We start from the raw sequence: 13,542 nt of genomic DNA, 5'->3' as shown, positions 1-13,542 counted from the left end.
ACCAACATTACGCCACCTATAAAGGCTACAACTAACAGGCTTTTCAGAAAATACAAAGATATGTACACAGATATTACGATTTCAGGGATATCGCGGCCAAAACATACCATACAAAGTCACGTTTCCGGCGATTTACTGCGCACTTACTTAGACTCTGGTCAGAATTAAACTCCGACCCGGAACCTTACATACATTACATGTATGAAAGCAGTATAATGTAAAACACTGTAATCATAGAATTTCCTCATTAATTATGCAAATAAAGTCCTCATTTGCATAATTTGCATTTAATCATGTACATCTCTCTCTCAGCTACCTACACACCAAAAATTTTGAAAATATGTTGTTCCTATCTGGACTTATTGGCTTTTAAACATTTCGCCAGAAAGTGCCCTGCAGTTCCAGAACAAGCTGCTAGGGGGACCAAACTCACACCACTTATTCCTGACAGGAAAAGCAATCTGTCACCAAAACATCAAGACCATAGCATGTTCAGGACCAAAGATACAAAAACCGGAAGTTCTGCTGCAGTACCAAGGTCATCCACCAGGAGGCCCATACTTGACCTTGACGTTTGTCTTCCTAAGACTTACCAACATACCAAATATCACCATAATCCATAAAGGCGTTCTGAAGTTATGCTGACCACAAAGTTGCGGAAACACACACAGACACACAGACACACAGACACACACACAGACACACAGACAGACGCCGCCAAAAACAATACCTCCATTTTTCATGGAGGTAATTAATGTACCTACATAGTATACTTGGCAAAGGACACTACATGGCAACGGACACTACACCCTTGAGGTTTTTTGACATTATTTCATATAATTACAGCAATAGATTGAAATAGCTATTGTGTTTTAAGCCAGCATCTTCAGCTCTTTCAAAACCTGAAATCATATGCACCCACAGCTTTTCTATTTTACGTTATTACCGAGCAACGGACACTACACATTTTCTCGGACAAAAAAGACAGGTAACTGTAAGCCATCAGCCATATTAACCCAAAGGACAAGCAACATAAAAACACAAGTTTTGTGTCATATATGGATGTACCTTGCATAACATGCAAAATGGCCAGTTCTATCACCATCCTTTTTAGTACAGGGAGATAAGTTAATTGCAATGTGTTAATTTATGAATTTTACATAACGTGTACAACATATTGATAAATGTGCTGAAGAAAAGAGAAATTTCCAATCATCATCAGGTTTTTTGCAAAACATTATAATCAGACTGAGCATGTCTGAACATATTGCAAATCTTTTTATTCCATTTTTTTGTTCCCAAATTAGGCCATGTTGATTTGATTATATGGATGACATCCTCCGGGAGCCCCAAAACTGATGCGCGCGTGTGAAGTTTTGCAAAAAAAAAAAGTTCTTTTCATTATGAAATCTACGTGGTCATGAGGGTTGAGCAAATGGCACAGAATATGGTTTGGCGAATAATCTAGTCTTCAAGTTCATTTCTTTACAATTTCGTCTTTTTTCGTTTGATTTTGGCATTCTACGACATTGGTATAGTTTTTATTAATTTTTTTTGTAACTTATGGTATATTTTTGCTCATTTTGCAACTGTTTTGTACGATTTACAGTATGGTTGAAAACTTTTCTTTTTTTTGGAAACGGCCGAAAATTCATGCGCGCGCGGATGTCATCCATATAATCAAATCAACATGGCCTTACTTAAAAGCATATTTCAAAAACTGGCATTTTTCAAGTGCAACAGCATAACGTAGATTTTATGCCAATTTCTGGTCTTAAATTGGCCATAGCATAAGTTTTAAACATCTTAACACCAAATCTCTTCCTGATTGTCTGGAAAATAATAGTTACTGTTTATTATATACTTTTTAAGTATAACAAGTTTGATAAATGTCAACAGAATGCGATAAATACAGAGTATGATTGACATAACGATGCATGATGCCATTGGCGCACCCTGATCTCGGAATAGCCACGCAGCAAACGAAAAAAAACTGTCCAGTCTGGACTGTTTGGGGGGGGGGGCGGAAAAACCCGCCCAGTCTGATAAAAGGGTCTGCATGGGTAGCCTCTGCCAGGCTTGGGGGGGCGGCTGGAAAGAGTACAAATCGCTGGTAGAGGCTACTCTGGTAGAGGCCTGGTAGAGGCTACTCTGCATGGGGTCTAGGCTTGGTTTAATAGAAAGCCCTATTCAAAACACTACACTGTAATATGTTAAGACAACGGATACGGTGTGAATGTGTGGCTGCACATGAAAAGGGGACACAGGTTAAGGACACGTTGGTTGATATTTGTCCTTGCACAGGCTCACAAAGTCTGAATGCTGCTAACGTAAAAGACTGGGTGGTCAGTGCCTAGTTTCTGGTTTGTAAGATTTCCAAGTAGGCACCAAAGGTGATGAATCATATTAGTCTGGAAATAAATGTTCCTTTAGGCCACACCAATTTAATTTCTTGGTTAATGGATTCGCCCGCTTCATTTTTTTCTGATTTGCAAAAAAAATTCAGAATCAACTCAATATGCTCAATAAATAATATTTTGCCCTGAACAGCTGAAAACAGTCCTTTTCTTCCTAGTTGTTACAGTTATTCCATCTTTCAATGCAGTGGTATCATTAAAAGTTTGAAATTCATTGTTACTCCGTGAAGGAGGTCAGGACCTCCGGACGGAGTGTTGTGAAGAGCCATTTTTTTATGTTCGCAGTCAAAACACTGGGTTCTCTTTGTGTAATCGGCACGCAATTTTATACGCCGTCTGCGGGCATGCCCGTGTTGATGCACGAATGTGTATTTTTGCCGTTGCTGCTTTCGCGGTCAATGTAATATTGCAGATGCACCCCTACAATTATGAGGCAAATTGGAATGATCCAGAAAAACGCGTTGTTTGGAATAGCAGTGGGGGGGTGGAACTTCAGGCAGATATGGTGAGGAGCCGATAAGTGGTTCCAGATGTTTTTGCCCGTGCTTAAGAGGTGGTAAGTTTTTTGGAAGATGTTCGCAGCCAAACGCATTCTTCCGTACGTAGCATTTCTGTGTAATTGGGCATGTGGTGTGCCATTATGTCCGTGATGATGCACGTCTTTTTATTTTCACCGTAGCAGTTTTGATATTGAAGTAAATGCATATTTTAGAAACACGCGTATAATTTTGCTGAATGTGTTTTCGCCCTGCACCCAGAAGTAGTTTGCAGGCGCAGCTGCGGGGCAATGTGGGGAGGGCAGAGGTCAACATTACATAATGTAATTTGTTATTTGTTTGAGTTTTTAGTGGGGGATTCGTAGTGTTATCGTCGAAATTGCGACGTATATGATTGGACAAGTGTTGGAAGACGTTGCAACTGCCAATTCTGGCAGTGAATACCCCACGTCAGATGAAGATTCCGCAGAGAGTAGTGAAAATGACAGCGATTACGAGTAACTTGGAAGTACGGGATCGTGGCCGCAGAAGGGGAGTTCGACCTCGCGCAGGACCTGAATGCGGGGAACTTGACATTGGCCGGGGAACTGCAAATGGCCAAGGTCGCGCTCGGGGTAGAAGCCAGGGTCGTGCCGCGAGGGCGTGGGTCAAGCAGCAAGGGACGTGGCAGGACGTGGTGCGCGGCATGCTCAGGGGGATACTGTTCCCAATCTGCAAAATATAAAACTTCACGGAGGATTGTCGCCTATGACTGCTCGTTTTTTTTCGCCCGCCCTCTCCATTATTTTCCTAGAAAAAAATCCGTTAACCAACAAATTAAATTGGTGTGGCCTTAAACCATTTTATCAGGTCAATATCAATTATGTCCTTGTTCATACGCTAAGATGAATTGCAGGGATGACACTTTAACCATTGATTGAGTTTTCTAGCTGGCGACAAATGTGCTCAGAATTTTTTTTTTTTACATCTCAAAGAAATGTTGGATTTATCCAATGTTGAATATACTAGTAACCTTATGGGTTAACCTATCTTGTTTAAAGAGTACTGTACTGTAATAAACTAATTCATCCAGGAGAAGTTTTAGACAATGCTCCTGGACCTCTAAACACAATCTCCAAGCAGAAAAGCTCAGATATTGTTTGACAGGCTAAAACAATCAGCTTGGTGAATAAATGTTGGCAATGTTGCCATCCTGCTGAAGCACTATTCATTGCCAGGAACATATAATATACTGACCAGTCCCAGACCAGTCCAGACTGTTTTTCCACCAACCCTCAGTAATTTTTTAGGTGCAACATTGCACATTTAAAATATTTTCATGTGCTAATCTTGAAAATAATGTGCATTTTGCACATTGCACCTGGGTATTCCGAGCCCTGATAGCAAACATCGTGACAATCTTTCCTTATCTTCTTGAAATAGGAATGTCTTACTGTCAACAACAACTGTGACGCCCCTACAGTGACCCGGCCTAAAGGACGATCATAATGAAATTCTCTTCAACCAACTACATCCCTGCTCAACCTCACCCCTTTTCTATTCTATGCTATAAACTATGGCCTTATTCACATGTATAACGTCACCTACTTGCTTATACCGCGCGTTGAAATGAGAAACGCTACGTCAAATAACGCTTTTACACTTCAGATCATCAAATTTTGGAGTTCAGCACGCCACACCGGGAGTTTGCTACTCAGGGCAAAGGTCACCAAACCAACTCCTTCAAGCAGATGTTGGGAAGAAAGATATTGTAAGGTTTTTGACTGCTCTGATACTGAGGGACTCGTAAATGTCGATCTTTCATCCCAACATCTATTCGGTGATCGCAGGGGAGGGGGGGGGACTGCCGGCCAGTAGTGAAATATCATATTGAGGTTTCTCCGGTGGTGATCAATACTGAGACGAGATGATTATGATATTATGATATTATGCCTGGAGACGACGTATAAAATTACATGGCGATGAAACAAAGGGAAACCTGTGTTCTAGCTGCGAACATGAAAAACCGTCTGACTAAGGAGTTATACCTCCTTCACGGAGTAAAAATCCTGTTCCGACTTTTACTGGCCTGAAATCGATTTGGGTGCATTCACAATATCATGCGTACGCAGGCTGTGATAAGCCCCGATACCCTTGCATGGCAGTCTTGTACTTTTCATAGCCACCAGAGGGCCTACACTTCTCCCTGATCCCCAAAGACGGGGAATACTAGTAAGCTATAACGTTAGTTCCCCACTGACAAGCAATGGGCAGCTACTTTGGCCCAGTGCTAACATATGACCATATGCACTGCAGCTCAGTCAGATCAGATTTGCAGACTGGGTGGGGAAGGGTTCTGTACCGCACCAGACAGCAAGACTTTTTGCTTTTGTTACACAGAATACAGCCGGCTCAAAACACTGCTGACATTGGTTCAATCACATATAAGATGATGAAGCGTTGAAATGAAAAATACATCATCGGCAATAGCTCGAATCCGTCGAACCATACAATAAAGGAAAAAGGAAAGAACATGACAAGAGAGAAAAGAAAGAATACTGTAAAATGTCTAAAAACAAAGAAACAAAGGACCAATTTGTTACTACCCGAATCAGACTTGTTTCCCAGTGACTCGATCCTAATCTAGTTACAGTTAATTACCTAACAATACTTTCCCAAAACAACCCCACCACACGTTCCACAAGTTCATGGGAAATCTCCTGATTGTCCGAACATGCTCATGAAAAGGAGCCTTTCTTTCTCGTAATCCCTGTTGCCCCTACTTAATCCCGGCGGATTAATCTGCTGTAAGCCTTTTCACTGATTACTCCTTTCTTGTCCCAATTGAATTTTCCAATGATACCCCCGGTCTCCAGACGCCCAGTGCCTGACGTCCTAGCTATGGAGACTGTTCGATACGAGCTCACCAGGTGTGAACTTCGGTCAGAGGTTCTGTCTAGGATTGGGTTTCCGCTCATCACCCCTCTACTATTTCTGCATGTTCTGACGATCAGAGGACTGAGAAACAGCACTCCAGATCCTGCCTGGTTATCGCGCTTTCTATCTTGATACTCTTTAGCCACTACACAAAACCTTGAATTTACTTAATTTTCATATAGCTGAAAATGTTTCCGTGTACCGCGCATCACTATTCGGAACTACATCCCTCGACAGACCATCAAACTAAGGCCGGACAATCCAGCTAAATTCTGACGGATGATCAGTTCGAACATGTGCTTTAATTACTACCTAGCCAAAGCCCTGGGTATTTAACCCGGGTCGATTCCGACGTATTCAGACACTACAAACTTCAGGACACCCCTCATGCACCGTGTGTGGTCGGTAAAAAATTCACGTGCACTATGGACGAGAATAACTTTGCGTCCAGTCCTTTTACAGATTCTGTAACAAGATTCAATTTTGATAGGATGGTGGGTAATCTGAACTTTTCTAACCTTTCCTGGAGATTCCTTATCAACTCCGTTTATCGGGCCTTTTTCTGCTGAGTGTGCACTATTTTGATATGGCTACTCCTCCTCAGCCAATGAGAATAGCCCTTGTTTTTCGAGGTTATATCTTTTAGCAGGCTGAAGGTAAAAAGGTATTATGATCACAAAATTTCTATGGGACTATGAGGAACGTGTAAGATTTCATGCATATGAAGAAGACAAGTGACTATCACTCAAAAGGATCCTTGCGTAGAAAGTTCGGCGTAAGGGCACACGCGATTGATGTTCCTCTAAGCATTTGCCGTGGAAATAGCGACAAAGTAATGCCAGACGTGCTGTTGTTGTTGTGCCTTTTGATCCTGTGGCAGTCTATGTACAAAACTACTGCTATGAAACACATTGTTTTGCAATGACTGTTTCCATTTTGTATGGCAAGGGAAACTGAAAACAGATTTCAACGTATTTTGGCCTGGTCATCTTAAGTTTAGTATCTAGGTTTGGGACATCCATTTTCATGGTTCCAGAACAAAAGATTGAAGCCCCCCCCCTTTTCTAGGATGCACAAATATGACATTTAATAACGCATGACGCATAGACTGTAAACGCATATTACATTTTAATTTATTCATATAAATTATTCATATTCGATCAACATCTACTTATTACAAATGTTGAAGAAGCAATCGGTTCTCGAAGATATGTTATGCCAGTGCCCCCTCCTTGAGCCGTTCAATTATTTACTTATGCGTGCATTTAGATATTCAAATGATTTAGCGTGTCACTTTTTCGATGTTCCTTTATTTTTTTTTAAATATTTAGAGTGGTTCATTTGTGCCCAGCTCAATGGCAAACAATGCGCCTTTGCAGCTGATCCGGTTTAACATGACTTTTGTATCGCTCAGAGCGTGGTAAAGACAGTTTTTTTATTCCTGCAAATTCCTTCCAACAATGGTGTTTATTAAGGGTATGATCAGGGTAATGTAAGTAATAGGCAGCTATATATCTTACAGCATACAGCATAGCGTACTTGACTGTATGCAATCAATGTGATCTAATTTGAATTCTAGTTTCAATATGCCTGTAGGTAAAATACGAATTGTAATTCATATTCAGCTAGAGCAAAATGTGCAACTGTCTTATGTGTATGCATTACTAATCAAAGTAAATACACATCAGTGTCACCAACAGATCAACCGTGATCTCTACCCAAATATCATTGCAGAAGATTACAGTAAGCAAATTGACTCAGCTGTGGTAAGATAACAATAATATATAGCTATATAATATATATAGTAGTGTTAAGACTTATAGTATTTATCTTTCAAAAACGTATTGTAGTTTATTTTGAATAACTCATTTCAAAATACAACACAATTACCTACCTACCTACCGCTCCACCGCATGTCAGCTACTGCTGAGGCGGGCCATCATTACAACACAATTAAAAAGATATTAATGAAATCAAACAGATAAAGACTAAACATAATTTTTGACAATCCCAACCAAAAGTGGCACTGTTCCAATGTCACGTGGTCACCTGGATGATCTATTTTTCTGTCCATGCCATCTTGTTTCACGTAACATAGAATGTGAGAGTTTTTTTTTGCAATGGAGGAATTTCACAAAGGTATTTGTGTCAAATAACTGTATCAGTTGGATATGCTATATGATAATAACATTAAAGCCCCGCCGTATCTTCGCTGTATATGGTGATATAATCCCTGGTCAGGTGCTACGCTCACCTGGTAATTCATTCGGTGGTTATCGTACCTGACCAAAGATTATCTCACCATATACACCTCAGGGCGGGGCATTAACCCTTTATTGCTGTATTCCTTTTCCCTGTTTATTCATGACCTATACTTAGCTTGTAAGAGCATAAATGTACAATAAATGTCTTTCAGTCATTCAATAATTGCCTTTCCAAATGTGCATTATTGCTATTGGAAAATGATCATGGAAATCTTCATGGTACTGTACGCCGCATCTTATCACAATAAAGATGGGTATGAAATATGGTAAAGACAGTTACCAGATCTCAACAGAGCTTTGGAGCAGTTTATTTCCCATTGCCAAATTTCGGAACCATGTCAACTATCAACAGGTGTTTCCATGCCTCGCTGTGCACGCTGGGATTCTGCGTAAACAATGCGCATTCCTTTCAAATTGATGACAATAATTACTCAGGAATTAATTAGGAATGTTCAGCCCGTAACTTGAAATATTTAAAATTTTATCATTATAAGTATGAAAAGCCAGACTATTTCCCACGGCATGAAACACCTGTCGCTTTTCATAATTGTGGCAATTTTCTATTTTTGCAGACATTTAGACGAAACAAAAACACACATCGGGACGCCCAAAATGTAATACCGCTAGTAAAGGTGGGTAACTGTTTTCTCACGTGCACGCATCTGATCTATCTCTTCAGGTGGTTAGTTTGTTTCAAAATCCCGTCAACTAATAGGGATAGATATCCACCATAGCAGGCTTCATCAGGACTGGGGGGTTATTATGTACTATTTTCTGATTGTATATCAATATTCTGATTGTGACAGTTTCCTGATAGACGACAAGACCGCCACAAAAGACAAGCCCTTAAGCCTACAAATGTGGCTACTGATAGAAACCTTTCCAGCTGCATCAGTCGACTTGATACGAACAGATGTATTAGGTTTTTATCTGGGACGGATATCGTATATCTTATCTTTCCCCGGAGGCAAGACTGTGCTTCATCCTAAAAAAACACTAATGCAGCAATCACATTATTTGTTATTGATGCCTCAAGCAAGAAACACATCGGTTGTTATGGCGACATAAAAAGTCATTATCTGTGTTGTTATGCCACATGTTGGTGCGTTGCTACTGAGTGGGCAGAGGCAGAAATTGTCTTAATTGCTTTACCAACCTGCACACGTAGTTTTATCATCCTCCAGCGTTGGCAATATTATAGAGTAAAATCCTTGAACAGCATGACATTTAAACTCATGAGGCTAGTCAAACTGTGGTCAGTACGGTATTCGTTAATTGTGCCTCGTGTCTCATGCAATGTTTCCTCGTCTCAGGTGAAAATAGCTACACTTTACCGTGCTGTCTCCTTTGTACTCTCCTTTTTACTGCAATTACTTTGATGCTTTACTTTCAACATCGGCTTCACACTTTCTTTTTCTACTTTCATTTTTTAATCTGAGTGGGGAAAGGTGGGATATGACAATGTTATAGCTTATTCACATTCACACAGATCTAGACAATATTGTCAACAACTTTACTTCTCTTCCCACGTAGCGGCTCTCTACACCTTGACATGCTCTCACGTTTCTTGGCTAGTTATAGCTCCTGGAAACCTTGCTGTCGGATCCGTTACAAACAAACGCTGCCGAAAACATAACGGATGTAAAAGCCAGTACTTACCATTGGAGAGTAAGGGGAGTTGAGTGTGGCTTTAGTGCGCGGGCGTTTTCCTTTTCGTCATCTGTGAAGAATGGAGAAATTTATATTATTTCAATTGTCGGCATTTCATCTCAGTTGAAAGATCGATGAGCAAAGTGAAAATAAAATAATGCCCCCAATATATGGAAGAAATATTCAAGGAGGGCGAGAAGACCCTGGCTAACAATTAACTTGCAGCCTTATCTCCGGTAAAAATCGTATGAGCACTCGTCATCACTGTTCAGTTATAGTGTTATAAATAGTTCCTTTTTGTTCGTCGCGTATATGTATGAAGTTAAACGTATTATAGTTGTACCAGTTACCTCCATGGAGCCTGTACGGTACACGCAAAAAGGTAGTGATAGGAAAGGGAAGATAAAGATGATTATGTCTGGGTGTGTGCATGTGTTAGTGTGTCTGTGCGTATGTCGCTGTGTGTACGTATGTCTGCGTATGTATGTACTAGTATGTCCGCGGATGTCTAGATTGACGTAGATGTATAGGAAAGTGACGTGGATTCATCCGAGGGGCGAAAACGTGTATAAAGACGTGTGACAACACCCGGCCAAACTGATCATACAATAGATGTTATGATGCTACAATACAGTTCTAATACATTTATCATAAGTCTCGAAGGTTTTCTTGGTTGATGTGGTGGTGTATAAGCAACATGGTCGGAGAGAGGAGGTCAACAACAGTGTCGGAAGATTAATAGAAAGGCGTAATAATTGTCGCAAGAAAAGGCGTAAACTCAGTTTGACAGTTTTACACCTGTTCTCGCAATGTTTAATGCGCCTTTCTAGTATTGCACTTTTAACAGTTCGTCTCCTACACGTACCACACTAGACTGTTGCAAGAACGCGTAAAACACTTCTTGGGGATGACACGGCAGTACCAATTGATACTAAAAGTAATCCAGGTATCTCCAAAGTTCTAGAGCTTTTTGTGGCAGCCCATGATTGTCTTCCTGACCGACCGTAGATTACTTTCCAGATGCTGTGGATGCTGGCAAAAGGAGACATTTTCTCGAAACCGTCAAGTTTTAATCCTAAAATCAGCTGAGCGATCACGCCCCTCCTGACCCAGCCAGACTTGTAACAATTCATGCTTAATAGACCGGAACCCTGACAGACCCGGTTCGTTACCACTCCATTTTGTGTCATGCTGTAGAAAAAAGCGCCTGGTTAAAGCAGTATTGGGAGAGTATTTACTCGACTGTTTACGTCTCAAGCCTTTCCCCAAATATTGTGATAATATTGCAGAAGTCCTCCTAATGCTAATGCACAGTATGTATTAGTACGAAGAAAAATAGCCTGGTAGCCATTTTCCACGGGCTGTGTTACCATTCCCAGTCATACTACTAAAGATAACTAAAGCACAGTCCTTTTCAACGTTTTTCTTTCCAGCCAGCCTTTCTGACCACAACGAAGTAATTGAAACCAACACCTCAACAAAACTTCCCGCCGCGCGCTAATATATGGGCTTGGGCGGGCGGGAAGCCCTCCCAAGCCGGAGTGATAGCGGGGAACTGGTTACTACCAAGCCAGAACACAAAAGAGTGTTTTCGTACCCTGGGGACAGACCCCGCAGGTCGACTCCCTCCCAACAATATTAATTGCCGGACCTTTTACGATCCAGCCCGAAGACATCACCCCTAATCTCCGTTACTCTCCAAGCAGATGTTGGAGAAGATTTTGACATTTCTATTACATGCTGTTTTTTGTCACCGCTCTCCATCAACAGACCAACAGAAAAAGGGGCAGAGGAGGGAAATGTCATAATCTTCTCTACCGACCTCTGCATGGAGACTCAGAGTATAGGCCGTCCCCTTTTTTTGGCAAGGGGATGGCTGGCCTCCAGGGTACCATTTGAGTAGTCTCCACCAGACTTCTTTTGAAGGCTGAATAAATCGTAGACATCGGCCTAAATAGGAGAGAAGGTAGCCGGCCGGAGATTAATACCCTATTTAGGCCGATTTCTACGATTTATTCAGCCTGCAAAAGAAGTCTGGTGGAGACTACCATTTGAGTGGAACAGACGATGTTTTCCTTGAAAGTCCTTTCATTAGAGGACAGCAAATAAAAGCTGCATATTCTGCGATCAGTACAACACATGATGGGAACAAGTAACATCTTTGCTAATTTCAATAGATACGTCGATGGCTTGTGGCAAACAAAGGGTAAAATGGTTTGTTACAGGCGTTTGATTACCATTAATAGCTACATGCGTGCGCTGCTGGAAAGCGATCAATTGAGAGGAAAGGAAATCGTATTAGCAAGGGCATTATATACTGTCCTTCACTCCTTGGTATTCAAGCGTTTTCCTTCAGTGGCGTGGGGGGGGGACAAGGTAACAAACTGTTATTACTAGTGATTTTACCTTTGGTTTGTTTGTTTGTTGTAGTGTATCTTACATTCAGCTGAGTAATTGAGCCCAAACATATCATGCTTCAAAGCATTTGCTCTTGGTATTTCTGTGAAGAGTTCAGTGTGCCAGGCGAGTAAATTGTTTACATCCAACAACAATAGCTGGGAGACGTCCGCGCATATATTCCTGTGCCTTTGTACTACAGTCATCATGTAAATTGTTAGTTGTAGATGCAAGTGGGTGGCCTGCACAGTAGGTTGAGTCACTGAATATCGTGGTAGCTGGCACTCTAGACAGGCGCGTTTAAAATGTTTTCCTTCCGTGGTGTAGCTGGTAACTCTATCCCCGCAGGCGACACCACGGCCGCCCGCCCAGCCCTGCACCAACCACGGATTTTCGTCTCACTTACATCGTTCGAGAAACCGCTATTTTTGTCATTTCCAGGAACGTTATGTTTCATCCAACAATTTCGAATTGTTGAAAAAAAAAGGAACAGATGGATGCCGTGATGTTTAAAAGGCCAGCTGCCCTGCCTGTGGTTCAGGTAAGATCAGTCCACGAAGCCACACAAAAGGGCCCGATTACCTAAAACAGACGTTGCGTTTTCCATTGATAACAACACCCTCACTAGTACAGGGGTACATCTAATTCTGTTAAAGTGAATTGTCAAGCTTTGAAGAGTTTCTTTTTGCCACTATAAGGTATAAAATTTATAGCATTGGTGAAGACACAGGCGTATTGTGACTTCGCCAGACTATATCGCGTGTGACAGGGCACGAGATGACCGGCTCGTTCTAAATCAAGAGCACCGGCTTGATATTTATCATTCTTCACATTGACAAGCCTGTTCGGATACTGCCCGGGTGGACGTATCCAGCCAATAGTTGCCATAGCCGGCAACACCACGAAACCATGCGAGAGATCATCAGGTGGTGAAAGATCGGGAAATGAAATGAGAAAGACAGAGAAAAATGATGTGTCACCGACCTGGCTTACGGTCCCGCTCTCGAGGCAGGCTGTCGCCCTCGCAGAAAGCATCGCTGCTGACATCTGCCGGGCTGTCACTCTCGTTCAGGCACTGCTCGATCCAGTTTTCTGCCATCGTAACAGAACACATTAGTCCTCGGGAATCTTCCCTCCACTGTACCGTATCACGCTTCTCCCGTACAACCTTAAACCTAGAGGCTGGGACTGACGTTATAAGCCTATCGTTCAGCCAAAAGGACCCCGAGGCTTAAGATAATCCAAATTGTAATACGGTCATTGTAGGCAGGAAGGACCCATTCTTTGTAAGGTTCTGCTGCTCAGTTCTATCTTGGGAGATGAAAATGATTCCCCTATGTGAACTGCCTGGAATATACTCAGTAACGCCAGCCCTGTTATGCAGTCCTGGTTGAATGGGAG

At 41.7% G+C, this 13,542-nt stretch overlaps 2 protein-coding genes across 2 annotated transcripts in view; one reads left to right on the top strand and one right to left on the bottom strand.

Moving 5' to 3' along the window:
- LOC109467625 (transcription factor RFX4-like) overlaps positions 1-13,542 on the bottom strand; it is a gene marked incomplete at its 3' end in the record, with an annotated part of 41,346 nt that overhangs the window by 17,842 nt on the left and 9,962 nt on the right. The window contains exons 2-3 of the mRNA XM_019765641.1: positions 13,126-13,233; positions 9,754-9,814 (exon numbers count right to left, since the gene is read on the bottom strand). Coding sequence (XP_019621200.1) covers positions 9,754-9,814; positions 13,126-13,233 — 169 coding nt within the window. The remainder of the gene's footprint in view (positions 1-9,753; positions 9,815-13,125; positions 13,234-13,542) is intronic.
- The window catches only part of LOC109467631 (glyoxylate/hydroxypyruvate reductase B-like), a 31,989-nt gene continuing 27,150 nt past the window's right edge, over positions 8,704-13,542 (top strand). Inside the window, exon 1 of the mRNA XM_019765665.1 lies at positions 8,704-8,726. The gene's annotated coding sequence lies outside the window, so the exon portion shown is untranslated. The remainder of the gene's footprint in view (positions 8,727-13,542) is intronic.

Source organism: Branchiostoma belcheri, unplaced genomic scaffold (genome assembly GCF_001625305.1).
Source record: "Branchiostoma belcheri isolate BF01 breed outbred unplaced genomic scaffold, Haploidv18h27 scaffold185, whole genome shotgun sequence".
In the NCBI taxonomy this organism is placed as follows: Eukaryota; Metazoa; Chordata; class Leptocardii; order Amphioxiformes; family Branchiostomatidae; genus Branchiostoma; species Branchiostoma belcheri.
This window is presented reverse-complemented; position numbering and strand designations above follow the sequence as displayed.